Raw genomic sequence first — 19211 nt, 5'->3', positions numbered from 1 at the left:
GATTGTCATCTTCCGAGTGCAGTTGGCACACATCATAAAAAAGTACATTTGCTATGTTCAAAAAGGGGAAATGATCAATTGCAAGGGGTTTAGCGATTTGCAATCGACTTTCAATGATTGTGTTTTTACATTGTTTGATTCACGCATAAACGTTGACTGTAAATGATAGCTTTGCATTTGATAAATACAGCTGATAGCTGTGAATTAGCGCACTCTTATTTTGTCTATGGTCCTTAAACGTTGCTAAAACATCCAGAATACGATGCACAGGGGAAAAAACGGTACTCGCTGAGCACAGGTTCGAACAATTTGAAATACAATGTTTATTACAATAGAATTGAACAAACAATTGAAAACAGGCATCTGCATGTCCTTAGGCCTCAAAACAGCACTCCGCAGTCCATCGGGGTTTTTTCTTCTTCCAAAAACCATACCAATGACCCAGGCGATAAATCCAGCAGACTCATTATACAAACGATAATTCACAGGTAAAATATTGCTATTTCTTAACATTGAGGGAAACACTCTGTGCTCCGTGTTACCACAAGCGGTGGAAGTGATTTAAAAAATAAAATACGATTCAAGCATTTCCCATTCTCGTTGACCTTTCATTCCTCGTCAGCCACGATTAAAAATTAAAGCATGTATAACGTTGTAGCCACACGATGTTTGTAAGTAAAAAAAAACCCACAAACGATGCTGGGAAGTGAAAAGTATCAATATTACGAATCATTTAGTCTTTCAGGTCTAGTTCGTAGGCTTTTTGAAGACTTAAATACAGTGCTAACATCTGACAAACTTTCTACGAATTATTGTACGTTTGAAAGTTACATTAATCAGTTGCATTTCTGTTCATTAAATGTGTCAAGGTTTATTTTTGTTTGTTTAGAAATATGATTCTAGATTTGAAGCTTTCGTGACTGCAAGGATTCATACTCTTAGTTCTTTCGGTAAAGTCACGTAGGTAAAAAATGAAATTAAAATTTATAAAAAATAAAATAATAAAATCACGACGTTTCGGAGGCAACACAAGTCTCCGTCATCAGGTGGGACCGTCACAGCCAGATTTGCTGCTTAATTTTTATTTCATTTTTTACCTACGTGACTTTACCGAAAGAACTAAGAGTAGAAATATGATGTTCATGAATGTCAACTATGGGTTGCCGCTGTTTTGTTTTGCCCTTGACCTGAAGAAACCCTGGACAAGGCATTCGTGTTTGGGGCGTAGAACTTTGATTTGTACGGATATCTGGTGATATTGTTATCGAACGTGTGTTGGACACAGTTTTGGCTTAGATCGCATAAATATAAATGTATCGTTAAACCCGCCACCACCCGACGCAGCCAATTAGTAAGATTTGTCACGTAAATAAAACGTGTAAATCTGTTACTAGTACACAACAGCACACTGGTGTGTTGGAGAGTAAACCCGATATTGTGGGTATTATTGGTCTCGAAAGCCGAGGTATTAAACTGACGGTTTTGACAGATCTAGGCTGGCTGAGAAACACTGTCTGTGAAAATTGGTGGCAACGCTAGGGCCAGCCACTGTTACATCCTGCACATTCGAGATCTGCTTTAACAATTGTAATGCTTCACGGGTGTAGTTCAATTGAATTATCTTTGCAGACATGGTTTCCAATTCATGACGCTACACTCAAAGTTAACCAACTGTAACCACAACGCATATTCAGACCTAACGACAGCATTTCTTTAAAAAGCAACGCTGTTATGTGCTCAGCACCTAACACACACTTTTCGTGACTATGCAATAAAACGTTAAATTCTGAAGTATTACTTAACAATAACCGTGTTACGTTCATAAGCATCATGGGAATGCTAGCTTGCCTAATATGGATAAAATTACGAAAAACAGGTATAGGTACAGGTGTATATATAGTACTGTATTTATTACCATAATTAGTATTTTGTGCTTTTCATTAACCATGTTTCAATAGAATATATAACACAAAACTTGCGCATGATGACTTCTGCCAGCAATCGTAAAAATATGCAGCCACAGAAAGTGTGTGATTACGGAGGATCTGTATACAAGAAAGCACTCTGTCATAAACTCGAGTAGGCAATTAAAGCACAAAATAGATCATTATACATCACAGCTCCTTCAAAGGCAAAAATCATCTCGCTAAGTTATGTACTTTTACAAAAGATCAGGCATTAATCTCAGGAGACTTGTACAAGTTATCCTGACAATGACACACTTCTGATGATGTTTAAATAACAATATAAACTGTTCTGCTGCATTACATCAGCAGCAGACTTCATAACATTAAGAATTGCTAAATGACAAACTCGACCCATTAGGAAGTCGAAGTGAAATGTGTGTACGATACAGTATATCAATATTGCCTACCAGTTAAGTGATCTCAATAAATAACCATGCCAAGCAATATTATGTTATGCTTAGTCTGTGTCTAATGAGAGACAAGTGTGATAAAGGAGAGTATCTGCGTGTACGTGTTTACAACGATAGGCAATATAGTTTACAATGCACGTCTATAAAGATATTAAATGTTTAAACGGAGTTGCACATCAACTGCAGGTGAATGAAACAAACGTAACAATCAAATGATTTGCATCTGTTTTGTCGGCTCAACTGGGAGGACAACATGCCTTAGTTTTGCTGGTAAATATCGCTAAAGCGTAATATATATTTATTTTCCAGAGTAATAAACTAAATAAAGGCACATCCATTTCATAAGAGGTTTTTTTTTTTTTACAAGTCAACAGAACTATTGCCATGAGATATGTCATTGGGGCGGTGCCATTTTAGATGCACATCAACAATTTTGAAAAGTGAAAATTCTTAATTGCGCAAGACGTCTGTAACGGGGCTTAGATCTTTTTGTTCTTACAAACAACCGTATTTGTGCAATATCCATTCACTAAAATGTGCGGTATACAAATACTCCTACGTTTTCCGTTAAAGTATTTTTAGTACGTAAAATACCAATGTATTTTTTTGTAAATGCGACACAAAATTAAAATGTTTCTGTCTGCAGCAACAACAGTAGTTTTTGTCTGTGTTAACGACAGTGTCTTAAGTGTAGTGTAACGTGTATTTAAAAACGGTGTAGCAAAATGTACATTAAACAGCACGTTTCAACACCATGCCTTATATGCCACGTGAAAGTCAACCAGTGCCATCGTCTTTAAAACCATCAAAAGCAATCTACTGCTCACCAACTGTGTGCTGGTATGCACAACGACCTTCCAAATATACTTCGTAGCCTTTAAAGGCCCCACTTTCCGGACGATGCTCTGAGTGGCACACAAACAAATGGCCGAGGAAGCTCCTTAAATGTTTTCACACTAAAAATCCCAGCCGCCAATTGCTTTGGTGCAATGATGTTCAATACAAATTGCACATGCCTCCGGGGCATTCTATGTGCATTTTACCTTAAAAAGAGACACGAGGCAGAGAAACGTAGGCCTAAGGCTTGGCTTTCTCTTGTGCATGGGTGTGAATTTCATCAGAGCACATACAACAGCCGCCATGGCCACAAAACTACCTTCATTGAGGACGGATACAGAGCAAAAGCGCTCTCCTTTTCCCTCCTTTTCAAACTTCAAACCCCTTCAGTGGTTCCATCTCTTGCTTCGACACTGGACGTTTACTCATAAGATTTCGTCAAAATCATCCACAAGTTTGGAATGCTGCCGAGCCTTCCATAACTTATAAAGACGAAAGCTAAAGTAAGTTTCTATCATCTTCTTGCCTGCGAAAACAAAATGAAGAAAAAAGGGATACATTTATTAATTTAACCAACATATCTTAATGCAGTATATGGTGACTTGTAAAGTTGAAACTGCATGGTGCTAACGTAGTATGAAGCTGACCAAAAATGTTTCTTTAACCTTTTTGGTGGTTTTAACTTCACATTAATTTTATACCGCATCTATGCATTTTAATTCATGAAATAGCTTCGCAAGTGGTACTGCTGACTGCGAAATAAACCTTTAGCCAGTGTTAACAATACGTGTAAAATTGGTATTTCAGTATTGAGAGATATACGCAATTAACTACAGAGCGGAGAACAAAAGAGAACGCTGTAGAGGAAGAGAGAGGCAGAGAGGGGAAATCGCAGAGTGAGTTCAAAAGCCACTCCCTACTGGACAGCAAAAAAACAAAGCAGACGAAGCACCAGTTTAACACGTCGGCTTTCGTCATCAATATTATCCAAAAATGTTCGTGGTTAGATCGCGTAAATATAAACTCTGGCTGTCCGCCTGATGACTCCAGTTGTAATTACTGGCGAAACGTCGCACTCGAATTGTTAATACTCTTTGGATCTTTCGGTAAAGTCACGTAGGTAGAAAAATAAATAATACATCACGCCGTTTCGATCGCAACACAAGCAATCGTCATCGGGTAGAAAGATGCAGCAGTAGATTGCTTGTGATGCGATCGAAACGTCGAGATTTATGATTTATTTTTCTACCTACGTTACTTTACCGAAAGAACCAATAAGTATGGATTTTCTGCAGTCACGAAAGCTTCAAATCAAGATCGAATTGTAAATGTTGTGAATTTTACTCTCCAACACACCGGTTTGTGCTGAACTAGTAACGAATTGACATGTTCTGTTCACGTGACAAACCTTACTAATTGGCTGTGTCGGGCGGTGGCGGGTTTAACGGCACATTTATATTTACGCGATCTAACCCAAAACGCCTCTATTTTGGAGAGGAAGCACCGCATGAGAATGGGAAGGCCATTGCCCAGCAATAAGAAGTTAGAGGCTCACAAGCGCATCAACAAGCTTCAACACGCACCTTGAGCAGACAACTCCAGTGGTGACTCAAAAGACACCCGATAGGGCCCCATTATAGACTTGAGGCTGTCCAACAGCTGCAGGCAGGAAAAGTTAAACACAACACGTTCATTTTTAACTTGCGGCATGCGTCCATGAAATGTGATTAAAGCACTTATTGAACAAACGAAGAATCGGTAAATATATTATGCGAAATCGGTGATTGTCGCTAGGTTTCAAAATTAACTGTTTTGTTCCAATGATGCTGTTTATTTGATTAAGAATAGTTTGAAGAAGTGTTTGAACGAATAAAAAAGTATTCATCCTTTCAATAAACATCATGTATGCAAATAGGCAAACACATGCGTACATTCTTTATGCACTGTCCAAACAATACAGTATGACTCAGTGAATCTATTATAAGTAGAAATTGGGGAAATATAATTCAGTAGTGACTGTTATAGAAAAAAAAATCCTTGTTATAAAATGGTAAATTATTAAAATCCATTACAAATAGAAAATGCCAAGGTAAAAAACTATACTTCTAAATGGAAAATCGAATCATATTCTTGGCTCTTTCGGTAAAGTCACGTAGAAGGGAAATAATAAAATAATAAAAATAAAACAATAAAATTATCACGACGTGTGAAAACCACAGCAAGAAAAAACCGCCACTTTTTTCAAAAAAATTCTTGCTGTGGTTTTCACACCTGATGATGATGATGATTGCTTGTGTTGCAATCGAAACGTCGCGAGAAATTTATTGTTTTATTATTATAATTTTATTATTTCCCTTCTACGTGACTTTACCGAAAGAAACAAGAATATGAATCCCTGCAGTCACGAAAGCTTTAAATCGAAGTCTTTCCTTGATTGCAAGGATTTAAATAATATATGATAGTTGCAGGTTTACTACTTCCCCCAAGACACCACAGAATTCCCGTCGCCATCCGCGTGCACAACAAATGGAAGGGAAAATACACTACAACGTCGCATATCCGCACCCCGCCTATTGAGCGGCCACATACCCGCTGTAATATCTGTGCACAATGTCCCCGTCACTATCTGTAGATGTTCGCAAATCCCGACCTTTTTGCACGCAGCAGTGGGTTCTTAATCTCGCATACATTAGCTCACTTCTAAAAGCGCATTCGAGCATTCTCCCATGTTTAAAGCGGTCTTTGCTTTATTTTTTGTTCGCTAACCCATCTGTTGCATGGTGTGCACGTATAATTTTTGTACAGATGTTCGCGTATCCCGACCTTTTGACACATCCACCTCGGTCGCCATCGAGTTGGAGGTGCGATGTCTGAGCGTCCTTTCCGAGTGTTTTGTGGCGCGGTATTTGAATTCGCACGCGGAAAAAACCCACGGCCGGTACCTTCTCTCCATTGTGATTGCCCAGCACGTAGCATCCCATAATGTGGACGACGTTGAGCTCGGTGTTGATCTTGCTCATCAAGCTTCCGAGGCACTTCCAGAACCTGCACGACGGCACCAAAGAGCACCAGAGATGCTGTCACTGCCCTCGGCCAGAGGTCGCAAACGGGTTTTGATTCCTTACCCGTACCCGTGCCCGGCCGCACCAGGGTCGCAAACGGGTACCCGTACCCGTACCCTACCCGATACCCGGCTACCCGTACCCAGCCGGGTATCGGGTAGGGTACGGGTACCCGATTGCGACCTCTGGGATGAAGCCATGTTGCAGGCGCGGGTGGGTTGATTCTAGGAACTTGAATTGTGAGAAGAGACAAGACGTTGAAAAATGAGTGACAAACGGTTACTCACCAGTGACTCATGGTCTACCCGTACCCGGCTGCACCAGGGTCGCAAACGGGTACCCGTACCCGTACCCGGCCGGGTACGGGTAGCCGGGTATTGGGTAGGGTACGGGTATCGGGTACCCAATTGCGACCTCCGCCCTCGGCCCAAAAGCTCATCCCCGTGTATGCGCCTGCAATCCAGCGTCTTGGGAGGCAGCGAGGGAGATGGCAAATTTATGAAACTCCCAAACCCACTGAAAATTATGCTGAAACTGTGCACTCCTTGAAGGTTGTGTGGATGATGGGTTGTGAAAGAAATCGTTTTATTTTTGCATGTGGAGAGATGAATTCATGAAGGAGAAAATGCCTCTTCTTCTTGGTTCTTTCGGTAAAGTCACGTAGAAGGGAAGAACAGGTCTGTCGGACGCTGTCTTTCCGACAGACCTGTTCTTCACCTGAGGACGGCTGCTTGCGTTGTGGCCGAAACGTCGTGAGAATTGTATTTTATTATGTTTTATTCTTATTATTTTATTATTTCCCTTCTACATGACTTTACCGACAGAACCAAGAAGATGAATCCATGCAGTCACGAAAACTTTAAATCGAAAGAGAAAATGCCTGCTGAATTATTCTCTTATTTATATTCTCCACAACGAGGAGAATGGCAATTTTAAGTTGGAGATAAATTAAGTAATGCTGATTACGTACATAATTAAATCATCTTCTTTCTCCAGCTTGGCGAATGTTGCCACCTTATTCTTCAACAGATACAAGTATCCGGGCCCTCCCTGTGTGGTGAAAAGGAGAAGAAGCAGAAGCACAACATCGGGTTACTGAGGTGTCACGTGACAATCCGCTCCACTTACAGTCATCGGAGTGTCTGTCTGGTCTGTGACCACAAAAATGGAGCAAAATTAGTAACACATTCGACAAATGTTCATTGAGCCAAAGTGAATGCAAAGGTTATCCTTCAATAAACTGCTGTAGAATACTTGAAGACTGGTTATAGATTATGCGAAGGTCACTGTTAAAGCATAAAATAACAATGGGGAAAAAACAATCATTCACGTCCAAGGATTGTGTTAGACTTTCCAACGTGCAATTAGTTTAGAGTTCATGATGCAAATGTTAAATTCTGAGCCACACAACAGCCAGGTTTTCTGTCTGGTGAGTCCTATATAGCAACACAACTTTGCATCAAAATGTAATATGTATTGAATTACCTTCACGATAATTATCGTGACCCCATGTTACCCATACATGCATGAGTTTTGTACCATGGCTGAACATCGTTTCATATTTTATGTAAGAGATTTAGCGTTGTGATACCAGGTAAGATCCAGTGGCCACAAATGATAGCTCAACATAGTGGCTTATCATGCAGAAATGTATAGCACTCAAACACTCTGAACACATGTTTATAAATGTGGAAGGAAAAACTGGAGGATCCGCAAAAAAATCCACACAACCACGGGGAGAACACGCAAAGCCCAAATATACAGTCCTCCTGCATACCTAGGCAAGAGAGTTAACATCTTGCCAATGCGGCGAGCTTGTCTGTGGTTCGTGAGCGATTCTGAGATGTAATTTGCATGAACCACGTGACATACACCTAAAAGTTATTATTATTATTAACAAAGATGGATAGATAAACAGACAGAGAGAGCTAATACTTGAACGCCCTCAGCCTTAGTTGCGAAGCGTTCAAGAGACTATTACAATGCGATGAATGTTTTTAATCCACACTATTAAACATTATACAGCTCCTTGGCCTTGCCTGTACTCTGACAAGATAAATTACATATTCAATATAAAATCTTTGAAACACTCTTAAGAACAGTTATCGATTAATGTGATTGCTTCTGATAGTCTGATGCCACAAACATGATGCCCTCTGAAATTCCAAATGAATACTGTAATGTTTGAAAATATTGAATACAATAACAATATTTATTAATTATATTCATGATGATGTGACTCTCGACTGACACAATGCAAACATCGTCAGCCAAATAAATGTCCAGTTTTAGGAACCACATTTTGGTTGTGATGAACATAGGCATTAAAACAATGCCTTGAGTTAAAACAACCCTTGTTCGTGATAGTTCCATAATCAGATTTTATAAGCTGGCCATCTACTTTGTGGATAATAAATATATTATGATGCCCTTCAAGTTGGAAGGTAAATATCTGGCAGTTTCATGGCCAAAATAACCACCCACTATAATTGTCCCTCTCTTCAAACACACAATGCCCTGTATTTTAAATGAGCTTTGCACATGGTAGCATAATGAAGCCACCGGGTAAACAGATATCACATCCTTGTGCTAATGACTAATCCCGTATTCTTATATCATTTAGAATGCCTGCGTGCATGATTGTTCTGTCCGCATGGCAATCAGATAAAATTCCCCACTGAACTGTGTGCTGGATTACAACATACACGAAATAATCTATCCTTGAGCCGTGCAGTGGTTCAATAAATATGCCAGACATAGCACTAGACCAGACGTCATTGGTTGTTATTGAGTCATAAGTAAATAAACGATTTCTTGAAGTCCATTTCAGCCATGTCGCACTGGTAATGATTTGGGCTGAAATTCCTCTCGTGTTAAATGATTAATGTGCGTCACGAAGCTTCACCTGGCAGTAAATCAGAAGCTTCCAGATTTTGCAGCCTCTTCGATATTCATTCAGCTTCTTCTCTATCTCATCTATGAAAGAGCAAAAACATTTCGATGCTGACAACAAATAAGAGGAACTTCAACTCCACACACAATTGCGGTGTAAATTGTACAAAATGGATAATGATGTCTTGTATGCAATTACATGTAAGGAGTCCCATCTACTTGTTATGAAAGTTTATTTTCATGCATTTTATCAATGTCTCCTTTAACAATGTTGGGGTAAATCATCAAGGTGATGAGTTTTGGCCAATTTTGTCAACAACTGAATGCGGTCCACAGTAACGAGTTTGAAAAAAAATACTGCAGTGGAATACAATCGGGTGACATAATTTTCACTGCCTGGGATATAAATCTGAAATAAATAATAAGTGTTTGTTTGCTTAATATTGTAAATACATCCCCACAGTTTTGCATTTGTTATTTTCTGAACGATGACAATTATTCATTCGTAATTTTAATAAACATCCACGTACTTTTTTTACTAAAAAATCTACCCGAGGCCATGAAATAGTACGTCAACCTTAAAAGGTGATAATTACGAAAACGATTCTGATTGGATAAAAACTTCTGCTTCAATGAGATGGAGTCTATGTCGCGTCAGTCAACCCCCTACCCCTTTCTGTAAACTCCATCTCTTTAAAGGGACAAAGAACTGAGAAGTCCAGAAATTAACCAACTCTTTACGGAGATCCCGCACACAGGCACATGGGAGCTGTGATTCCTCGGGCTGGTGGCACTGAGCGAATGGAACATCTGTGTGGAAACACACATTTGCCAGTTCTTGCGCGACCTCTACCACTTTAGATAAATCACCACTTTTGTGCGATAACAGGTGTTTAACTGTAGCATTTTGTTTTGCAATTTTTCGCTTATGCGGCTGTTGACTTGAAGGGCGTCCAATAATATAAAGGGTGGTCTCGAGATCCCCCTTGAGGGTAGTTGCCCTACTTTCCACACTGGCCACACGTGTTGGAAGAGGTGGCAGTACCCACACTTTACCCCACCTCATGTGTCCTGTTGTTCGACTAACAGTGGAGAACCCATGTATGCCGCTGCATGGACAGAGGTGGCAGGCGAATATAAGAAACCCACTTCAGCATTTGTTTCTTGCTGTGGTTGTCCCACCTGATGACGGATGCTTGTGTTGCGCCCGAAACGTGATTTATTCTTTTATTTCTATACTATTATTTTGTTATTTATTTTTAACTACGTGACTTTACCGAAAAAAACTAAGAGTATAAGAAACCCCTTGACTCATTGTGTTACAATCATGTTAATATGTGAGAGGCGCTCCAAAAGTAATGACGTCTACTTAAAAATATATATTTATTTTATATTGAACTAACATGAAAAGCTAGATTTTTTTTAAGTCGGGTGACTCAGCAGTAGAACAAGCGGCTCACAATCAGAAGGAATGAGAGTTAACATCCTGGCTAGGGGCTACTGTGTTTGCAAAATGTGTGGCCCACTTAAAGAATCCTTCAGAGTGCCAAACGTTAAATCTGAGAATGCCAGGTTTATGCTTTTTAGATGATGGACCAGCGCAGGCCACTTGAACTCTGAAATGGACTGTGAGTGTTCTGGCATTGTCACATTGGAGAAGGAATTCTGCCATCCGAATGTCTCGCTTCGTTCGTTGCAACAACAAAAAGTCCTTTAAATTTCTCCCGCATGTCAAAATGTAACCATGTCAAGATGTGAAGGAATCATTCAAAAGGTTACAGGGATAGAAGTGTGACAATTAATTTTGTGGTAACCCTTGCATTGCTGTTAGTGCTATTTTAAATTAATAAATAAAATGCAGTAATCCGATGAAGCTCGGCAGATTATCACCAGATTACCAGCAAGGGTAAATGCCCGTTGCCTAGCAATGTTCTGAATACCATCAGATTACGGCTTAACAAAATGACGGAAAAGCCAGTGCATGAAAGCAGAGAGGCAGGGAAATATAATAATGTTTTGATTGAGCTGATGCGCGAAGCGTCACGTGGAGTGTATGCATTCTGGTGCTGCACCGCCCGCTTCAGAGTATTTGCAAAAAAGTTCAATCAACACAAATTAACATGGAGATGAAAGATGTACGATGACCTACACTTTGGCCTGCAGCTACTTAATGACCTCTTTTGTCTCCGGTGCCTAGTTCGTACCCGTGATTGTGTTGAAATGTAATTTCCTTGTTAATTGTCTGAACAAATTAAACAGCCCTCCAACTCGAATATCTATCGAGCGCAATAACGATTTGTTTTGGAAAGCAAGGAAGTGCTGGAACACCTTAGATGCAAATGGAACAGCACATTAAAATGCGTCAACAGCATTTGTATAACATGTCGGCTTTCGCGACCAATATCATCCATAATATAGGTTTCTGTGGGTTAGATCACAATTATAAATGGTGTGGATTTTCTCTCCAACACACCAGTTGTTGCTGTACTAGTAACAAATTAGCACGTTCTGTTTACGTGACAAACCTTACTAATTGGCTGTGTCGGGTGGTGGCGGGTTTAACGACACATTTATATTAACACGCTCTAACCCAAAAAAGCTCTATTATGGAGCATTTCATATTATTGGTTCTTTCGGTAAAGTCACAAAGAAGGAAAATAATATTTTTATTTTATTTTATATTTTTATTTTATTATGTTTTATTTGTATTTTTTTTTCTACATGACTTTACCGAAAAAACCAAGAATATTTAATCCCTGCAGTCACGAAAGCTTTAAATCGAAATTTATGGAGCATTTGTATACGTTTTCAAAAGAATGGAAAAAATATTTCAGCACTTACCTAAAATGTCAGAAAAGGTTGCATGCTCATGGTCCTAAAAATAGAAAAGAGAAAAACAAATATTCAGAAAAAAATGTTTTGCATTTCATCAAATGTCATTAATTTTTTTTGACCTCATCATATATATATAAAATGCCCTTAGCTCCTATAATTCTTATAATCATGATAGAAAGTTCTCTTGCTGTGAGGCGGCTTTGCCTAGAGATATGAATTGCTATCAAATCCGGACTTAATAAACATTTGTAGCGGACGGGTAAGCTTGAATCCAGTGCAATCCTCTGAGCCCTGAGGCTGACAGCGTGTCTGCCTGTAATTTCCCCAAATCCCCTCCCATTGCTTCCCTCAAAATTATTGGTGTAATTTTTGATACTAGTTGTGCTGGTAGACAGATAATGGAAGTGCGTAAGGGCAGTGGAACGTATACAAGTGAATTACGAGCATAATTCGCGATTCGTTTGCTGCCGCCAAAAAAGCTAAATATCCATTACTCTTTGTTCCATCTCAAAGCTCCTGCAGTTGATCCAGCACTATTGCAGCACTGCAATGTCCCGTAACATCAACGTGCATAATCAAAACCCGAGGTGGTCCAGGAGGGCTAAACTACAATGAAAAAGTAGAGCACAAATGTTTACGAATTTGCTGATTGTGGCAAGTATTACTGGATCAGAAAGAACCGTGGGTAATTTAAGAATTGGTTTTGGCAATAAAACAGTTGTGTTAAGATGTTAAAACACCGAACAGAAACCTTTTTGCACGGAATCGTGTCTGCATTAACCACACCTACCACGCATACGTGTGGTGAACATACAAAAAAAGACATGCTCTGGTAATATATGCATTGTCTTTGAAACTGATTGGTCCATACCAGAGACAGCTTTCATTAGAACTTAGTCTCAAACAGTGTTCGACCAGAGAACGCCAAAATGCTAACAGCACAAAGACAATGTCACTATCAGGGCATTTATAGCTCGGGGTCAGCAGCTACATCATGGGACCTTTCTTGGCAGTATCAAAATATAAGAATAGGTTTTACCCTTTCTGAAAATAAAACAGGTGTTAAGATGTTAAAACATTTTCACACGTAGGCTTTTGCGACCAATATCATCCATATTGTAGGATTGCTTTTTAAACACCAAACAGAAAACCCTTTGCAAGGAATCATGTCTGCTTTAACCACACATACTTGTTGTGAAGATATAAACGAAAACATGCTCTGGTACTATATGCATTGTCTTTGAGACAGCTTTCTTTAGAACCGGGAGTAATTTGGCGATGGCCTCAACTGCCTCCATATTGGTGTTGGCCGCTGTTAAGCATGCCTCAGGAAGTGGTGCTACCGTGACCAGGACCAGAACACAACTCTTATCTGTGTTGACATTGGAGCAAATTACAAATCATCAGCTCCGATGTCGTCTGTAAGAGGAGGCGCGCGCACAGCTGATGATCTACGCGGCGTTACCGGTCGTGCATGGGCCTGGGCCCACGAATGGTCACCATTGGTTGAACTGACTTACTATTGTAGACACGAAATGAATTAATGGTGGCAATTGTCAATTAAAATGATGCCAAGTGCATTCTTGAAAATGAACGTGATTTTACAGCACAACCGTGAGGAAGCGATAACGAGAGTTCGTTTAAATATTCCCAATTAAATTTTGTTTTTTTATTATTATTATGTGAATGCAATGTTATGCGGTGGCGCAGTGGTTACTGCCCTACTCTGTGAGGTCTAATTACCTGCCACGAGTGATATCCCAACTACTCCCAGGCCACCCCTTCATCACCAACTCGCAATGACCAACGTGTTGACGCATGTCAACACCACCCTGACCTCTCTGTGTGCTCTGAAGAAGGCCCATTGCCTGATACATTGCCTATTGTGTACTTGTTTTTAGTGTTAAAGACGAATGTGATGAGGTTTTTGTTATTAGTGCACCACAGCCTAAAGCAGTATCACCAGATAGTCTGCTGATACGGACAAACAACCCCCCATGACTGATACGACGTAGGGGATACCTTCATCCAGTAGTGGATTGATACACGGCTTGTACGCATTTATACATACACAAGTACATTAATGCAATGCGAATAGTATTATCTGCATGAAAGGTCTCACAATTCCACCTAGACACTGCCGGCAGTTGTCTCGTTAGCACTGGGACATTGCCGCATGCTCTTTCAAGTAAGGGTGCACCTGATCAGGGTAGGGCTTCCGAACCAAAAAATACATATCCCGTTTTTTCCATTGATGGTAAATCAATATCGCAAAGAGAATTTCTGAGATCCTGCCTTGAATCGCACCGATAAAACATTTAACGCTGTACTGGCCAGATGGCTACTCTTGGCTTCCAGAAAAGCTGGATTGTACTCGTATTCGCGGTCGTGTCTTTGCAAGGTTATTTCTCTCAATCCAGAAAGCTCTACTATTCCAGATTTAAAGGGCTTACTGGAGAGCATGCATGGTTGGGAAGCAAACCCAACTAATGATTTGTGTACTGCAACATTTTTGTAAAAAGTTCATACGAATGATTTAAATACATGCATGTTTTGCACATTACAGGAAAGGCATTTGAACAATTGTTTACACGGTGATACCATAACTAGGGACATGTGTAAGTAATGCATTATTTACATTGATGTAAGCTGTAATTATAGCACAATACTTAGAAAAATATTTGATATCTGTGTATATAAATAGTTCCGTAGTGCATGTGTGCGTGCGTATTGGTTTGACGTCACCGAGAGTTATTGATTACATGCCTGGCATGACCTTATTTCTACATAAAGGATTTCACTTGAAAGTCAGCATTTAACACTGAACATTTGACCCAGTAGCCAAGAGCAGCACAGAACTCTCAAAACCACGTTTAGTGGACCAAAGCGATGACCCCGTGCCCTGCCCGGAGAAAATCTAAAACCTGTCCCTTCACGCCACATTGTTGTATGTGCTGCGTGTTGAACTTCTTTCGCACCACATGTAGCCAACCGTGCTAATTGGAGGTGTGGGGGAAAGACAACAAACTAAACAGAAAAAGCAGCTCTAAAGAAGTGAGTCTTCAATCTAGATTTAAAATTGCATAGCTCCAGTGGCTTCCCAATATCGGAAGGAAGAACGTTCCAGACGGCTGAAAAAGCAGATCTGAAAGCTCGCGATGCAGTGACTGGCTTTGTTCGACGGCTGAGCCAAGAGCCGCTGTAACGAACATGGCCGGAGTTCGCGTGATGATGGTTTATGCTCCTTGACGAGATCAGTGATGCATTGCGGCTCATTTGTGGCAAGCACTTTTGTGTGTGTAGTGAGTGCGACCCTTATAATGTGCTTGTTCGTGAGCGGATCATTCAGCGGCGCGTTCTATGTAACCTCTGCACACGCAACTCAACTATCACTTCAAACAAGACAGCACAGCGGCCCATGCCGTGATTATATTGCTCAGCATGTGAGGTTTTGTGGTGCGGGCGCGGGGGGGGGGGTTTGTTGTGCAGATATTTTGAGATGCCTTGGAGCCAAAAGTTCTGCAAACCGTGGTCTAGAGAGAGCTCAGCCATACCAGCATAAATCGTGAACGCTTGAAATATGCAAGGGCCGGCAGAATGCAAGAATACCGGAGCTTAATGGAAAATATTCCACAGCTGCATTAAGCAAGGGTATAAAAGACAAATTAGCAGGGAAATTGGCTGACATACCTCGGGCGTTATTGTAATGTTAAACACTCATCTTTAAATGTTTTTAGTCGGCGAAATTGTCCATATAACCTGAGGTTCAATCACTTTTGAACTAATTTTTTTTTTACCTTTTTACCTTTACAATAAGAAAACTTGGGCCAAGTACTGCCAAATGTCAAATATGTTTTGGGTTACATTTCACATACGGCTGCTTGGCCTTAAAATGGGAATGTGAGAAAAAAAATGGTAATCTTTTTTTGGTTTTAAAAATCAATGCTTTATATGAGCATTTGACAAGAGAATTGGAGGAAGAAATCCAAGGGAGCCAGACAGATCTTTTTGGCCCCTCATCGGCACAGGAAGTGCGTTATTTATTTATTTATGTGACCCCCTCCACCCCGGCCTGCAAGAAGGCAGATACCTGCTTCAAGATGGCAGCAGATTCCATTACCTCATTGAGACAGATAGAATCGGAGAGCACCCGATGTTTTTTAATGGACAAAATGTCCAGTTATTCTCGCGGGCAGCTCTGTGTGCTGTAATGCCAATTCTTTTTTCAAAACATTTTTTAGAATTAATAAAGCAAAGGTACAGGTGCAGCCCTGTAAAATTTTTCCGTGAGGGTGAGAGGAACACGTGATGTGGGTCCTGAACCCTCAAGAAGGATCTGGAAAAGGGGTGTGGCCAAGGGCGGGGCCTGTCCACGCCACAGCGGATAAAATCCGAGCCCCGGGGGGGGGGAGGACCGGGGTTGGTCCTGGCTAGGAAGAAACCTTCGTGGTCACTTGATACAGCCATCGTGCTGTGACTGTTCCACCTGAAGACGGAAGCTTGTGTTGCCTCCGAAACGTCGTGATTTTATTTTATTTTTTATTTTACTATTATATAATAAAAAAATTTTACCTACGTGACTTTACCGAAAAAACCTAAGAATATGAATCCTTGCAGTCACGAAAGCTTCAAATCTAGAAGTGATCCTCGGTCTCTGGGCATCGCACACGTGGCCCAGGCAGCGTGTTGGCTGTCCTGGTCCGGTTTAGTAGTTGTCCCATACAGAGTGTAAATAGCCATCTCCCCGAATCATCTTCTTGGTTCTTTCGGTAAAGTCACGTAGAAGGGAAATAATAAAATAAAAAAACATTTCTTTTAATATTTCCCTTCTACGTGACTTTAATAATAAAATAATAAAAATATATTTTTTTTACTTTCTTTTATTATTTCCCTTCTACGTGACTTTACCGAAAGAACCAAGAAGATGAATCCCTGCAGTCACGAAAGCTTTAAATCGAAAAATCTCCCCGAATGTTTATGAATCTAGATTTTCGTGACTGCACGGATCCATACTCTTTGGTTCTTTTGGTAAAGTCACATAGGTATAAAATAAAATAAATTAAATCATTTGTCTTACTTGTAGCCTCCACTCCCCCTACCCCACACCCCCACCCTCCCTGTCTCTCCTCCCTTGCTCCTCACCCCCCTCTCTTACCTATATAGCCTCTTGTTGCAGCAGCCTTTTGCCCACTTCAGCAATTGTTTCTTGCTGTGGTTGTCCCACCTGATGACGGACGCTTGTGTTGCGCCCGAAACGTCGTGATTTAATTTATTTTATGTTATACCTACGTTACTTTACTGAAAGAACCAAAGAGTGTTTATAGTTAAGTATAGGAACGGTGGGTTACCAGCCTATATCGTTATCCCGTTATTGTTAAGAGTTTGTGATGTTAGTTAATAAAACGTCTTGCCTCCAAGTTCTAGTGTGTGCCTCGATTGAACCCACGACACCTAAATCTGCTGTTGTATTTTGAGCTGGCCCTGTAGCCGAGAGCACCATTCAATAGCTCATGACTCAAGTCACTGAGGTCACTCGAGCAGAAAGACTGGGGCTTGACAGCTATCAGGGGCTCCTCTCATCTCATATTAGTGCCTATGCGCCCAAGTGTTTGTCTCAGTGAAAGCTTCAAGAGCAAGACACAATGTCACATTGGCCTGACGTCGTATTTTAAAACGACACTCCACATTTGTGTGCTCTACAAAATACAGCAGTACATATGGATAAACATGTTCACATGAATGAAATGTCAAACGTATTAAAGCAACAGATTTCATGCCCACGTGAATATGCGCTTCTGCGTGTGTGTGTGGGGGTGTGCATGTGGATATATGCTTGTGTGTGTGTGTAGGTGTGCATGTGGATGTACAATTCCCAGTGTGCGCGCGTGTGTAGGCGTGCATGTGTCCATACATATGTATGCATTTACGCCCATCTCCCACGGCGTCCATAACCAACCGTGGGTCTTGTATCAGCACTATGTGCGAGTGTTGTGGCAAGCCTCTGGGGTGGTCTGCTGAGGCGTGCGGAGGTGAGCGAGTCACCGATTCATGTTGTGTTGCTTTCAAAACAACCTACTGCACGGCAGTGTCACTTACGTAGAGGATAGCGATGATGGACGGATCATCTTTGCGGATGATGTTGGGGATGTACTCGGCCTTTGGGACCTTTGATGAAATCAGCTGTGGGATGAACAAAAAACACGAGATGGAATTGTGTTTTTTTATCGTGACTGTTTTCAGGGCTTGCTTCTCTCTGAGGCTTAAAGCAACACATGTCGTAGCTCTGCTTAAGCCCCTCGTAACAAACACAACACAAACGATTGTTTATTATGCAAATGGGTCGCATAAAACGCCGCATTAAATGCAGCAGACAGTAATGGGAAAGATTATGAAACAAAACATGCAGTGCATTTAGCGCAAATCGCTTGGCTGCATCCAACATTGATCAACACAGCAGAATGCTGCTGCTGCTGCGTGGCGTTCTAAATATACAAACACAGGACGAAGGGATGTGCACATTGTGCAGAGAAGACGCTTGGGCTGCCTTGGGCACAATTACAAACCTGCGTGGCATGATGTCGGAATGTAACCCACATGAAACGTGTACGCAATTTTCAGGCCTTTAATATTAAATGGTTCCTCTTTAAATGATAAAAAAAATTTAACATTTAACAGTTTTAACTAAATAAATACAAGGTGTCCGTAAAGATATCACACATTATAAAAATACAACCAGACAGTGGCATGAATAGAGCGGTTCAATGTTGGGGTTATGTGAAAAATCCCACAATAACCGAAAATCGTGAATTATTTTCAAATGCACATATCAGAAGCATTCTAATGAATCACACCCAAACACCCGTTTGTTTGTGATTCCTCAAATCTTGACTAATCTATCATGGCCTCAACACATTGGCCATGTGTTAAGATTTAGAGGGATTAAACTGATGTGATCAAATATTTATACTACCAAGTGTGTGTGGGTGTATAGTTTTATCAACATAGCTCTAACCACTGTCTAATTACTTGATAAGGGGTGAGGTTATGTCTGGAGGCTGAATGACCATAATGTTCACTGAAGGGTCTTGGGCAATGGGCCAACAGCTGGAAAGTTAAATGGTGACATTAGGTATCTGTTGTTCAACTGACCAGAATTCAGACACATGGCTAAATTCATAATTATTGGATCAACCATCTCTCTGAACAGA

The 19211-nt window shown here is 40.6% G+C and overlaps 1 protein-coding gene across 1 annotated transcript in view; it reads right to left on the bottom strand.

Moving 5' to 3' along the window:
• Positions 1 to 303: 303 nt before the first annotated feature.
• Positions 304 to 19211, bottom strand: part of NSMF (NMDA receptor synaptonuclear signaling and neuronal migration factor) — a 39576-nt gene continuing 20668 nt past the window's right edge. Inside the window, exons 9-15 of the mRNA XM_078865482.1 lie at positions 18100 to 18183; positions 12010 to 12043; positions 9182 to 9252; positions 7247 to 7326; positions 6157 to 6259; positions 4798 to 4873; positions 304 to 3740 (exon numbers count right to left, since the gene is read on the bottom strand). Coding sequence (XP_078721608.1) covers positions 3640 to 3740; positions 4798 to 4873; positions 6157 to 6259; positions 7247 to 7326; positions 9182 to 9252; positions 12010 to 12043; positions 18100 to 18183 — 549 coding nt within the window. The 3' untranslated portion in view covers positions 304 to 3639. The remainder of the gene's footprint in view (positions 3741 to 4797; positions 4874 to 6156; positions 6260 to 7246; positions 7327 to 9181; positions 9253 to 12009; positions 12044 to 18099; positions 18184 to 19211) is intronic.

Source organism: Lampetra fluviatilis, chromosome 20 (genome assembly GCF_964198595.1).
Source record: "Lampetra fluviatilis chromosome 20, kcLamFluv1.1, whole genome shotgun sequence".
Lineage (NCBI taxonomy): Eukaryota > Metazoa > Chordata > Hyperoartia > Petromyzontiformes > Petromyzontidae > Lampetra > Lampetra fluviatilis.
Note: the sequence above shows the minus strand (reverse complement) of the source record. Positions and strands in the feature narration are given on the sequence as shown.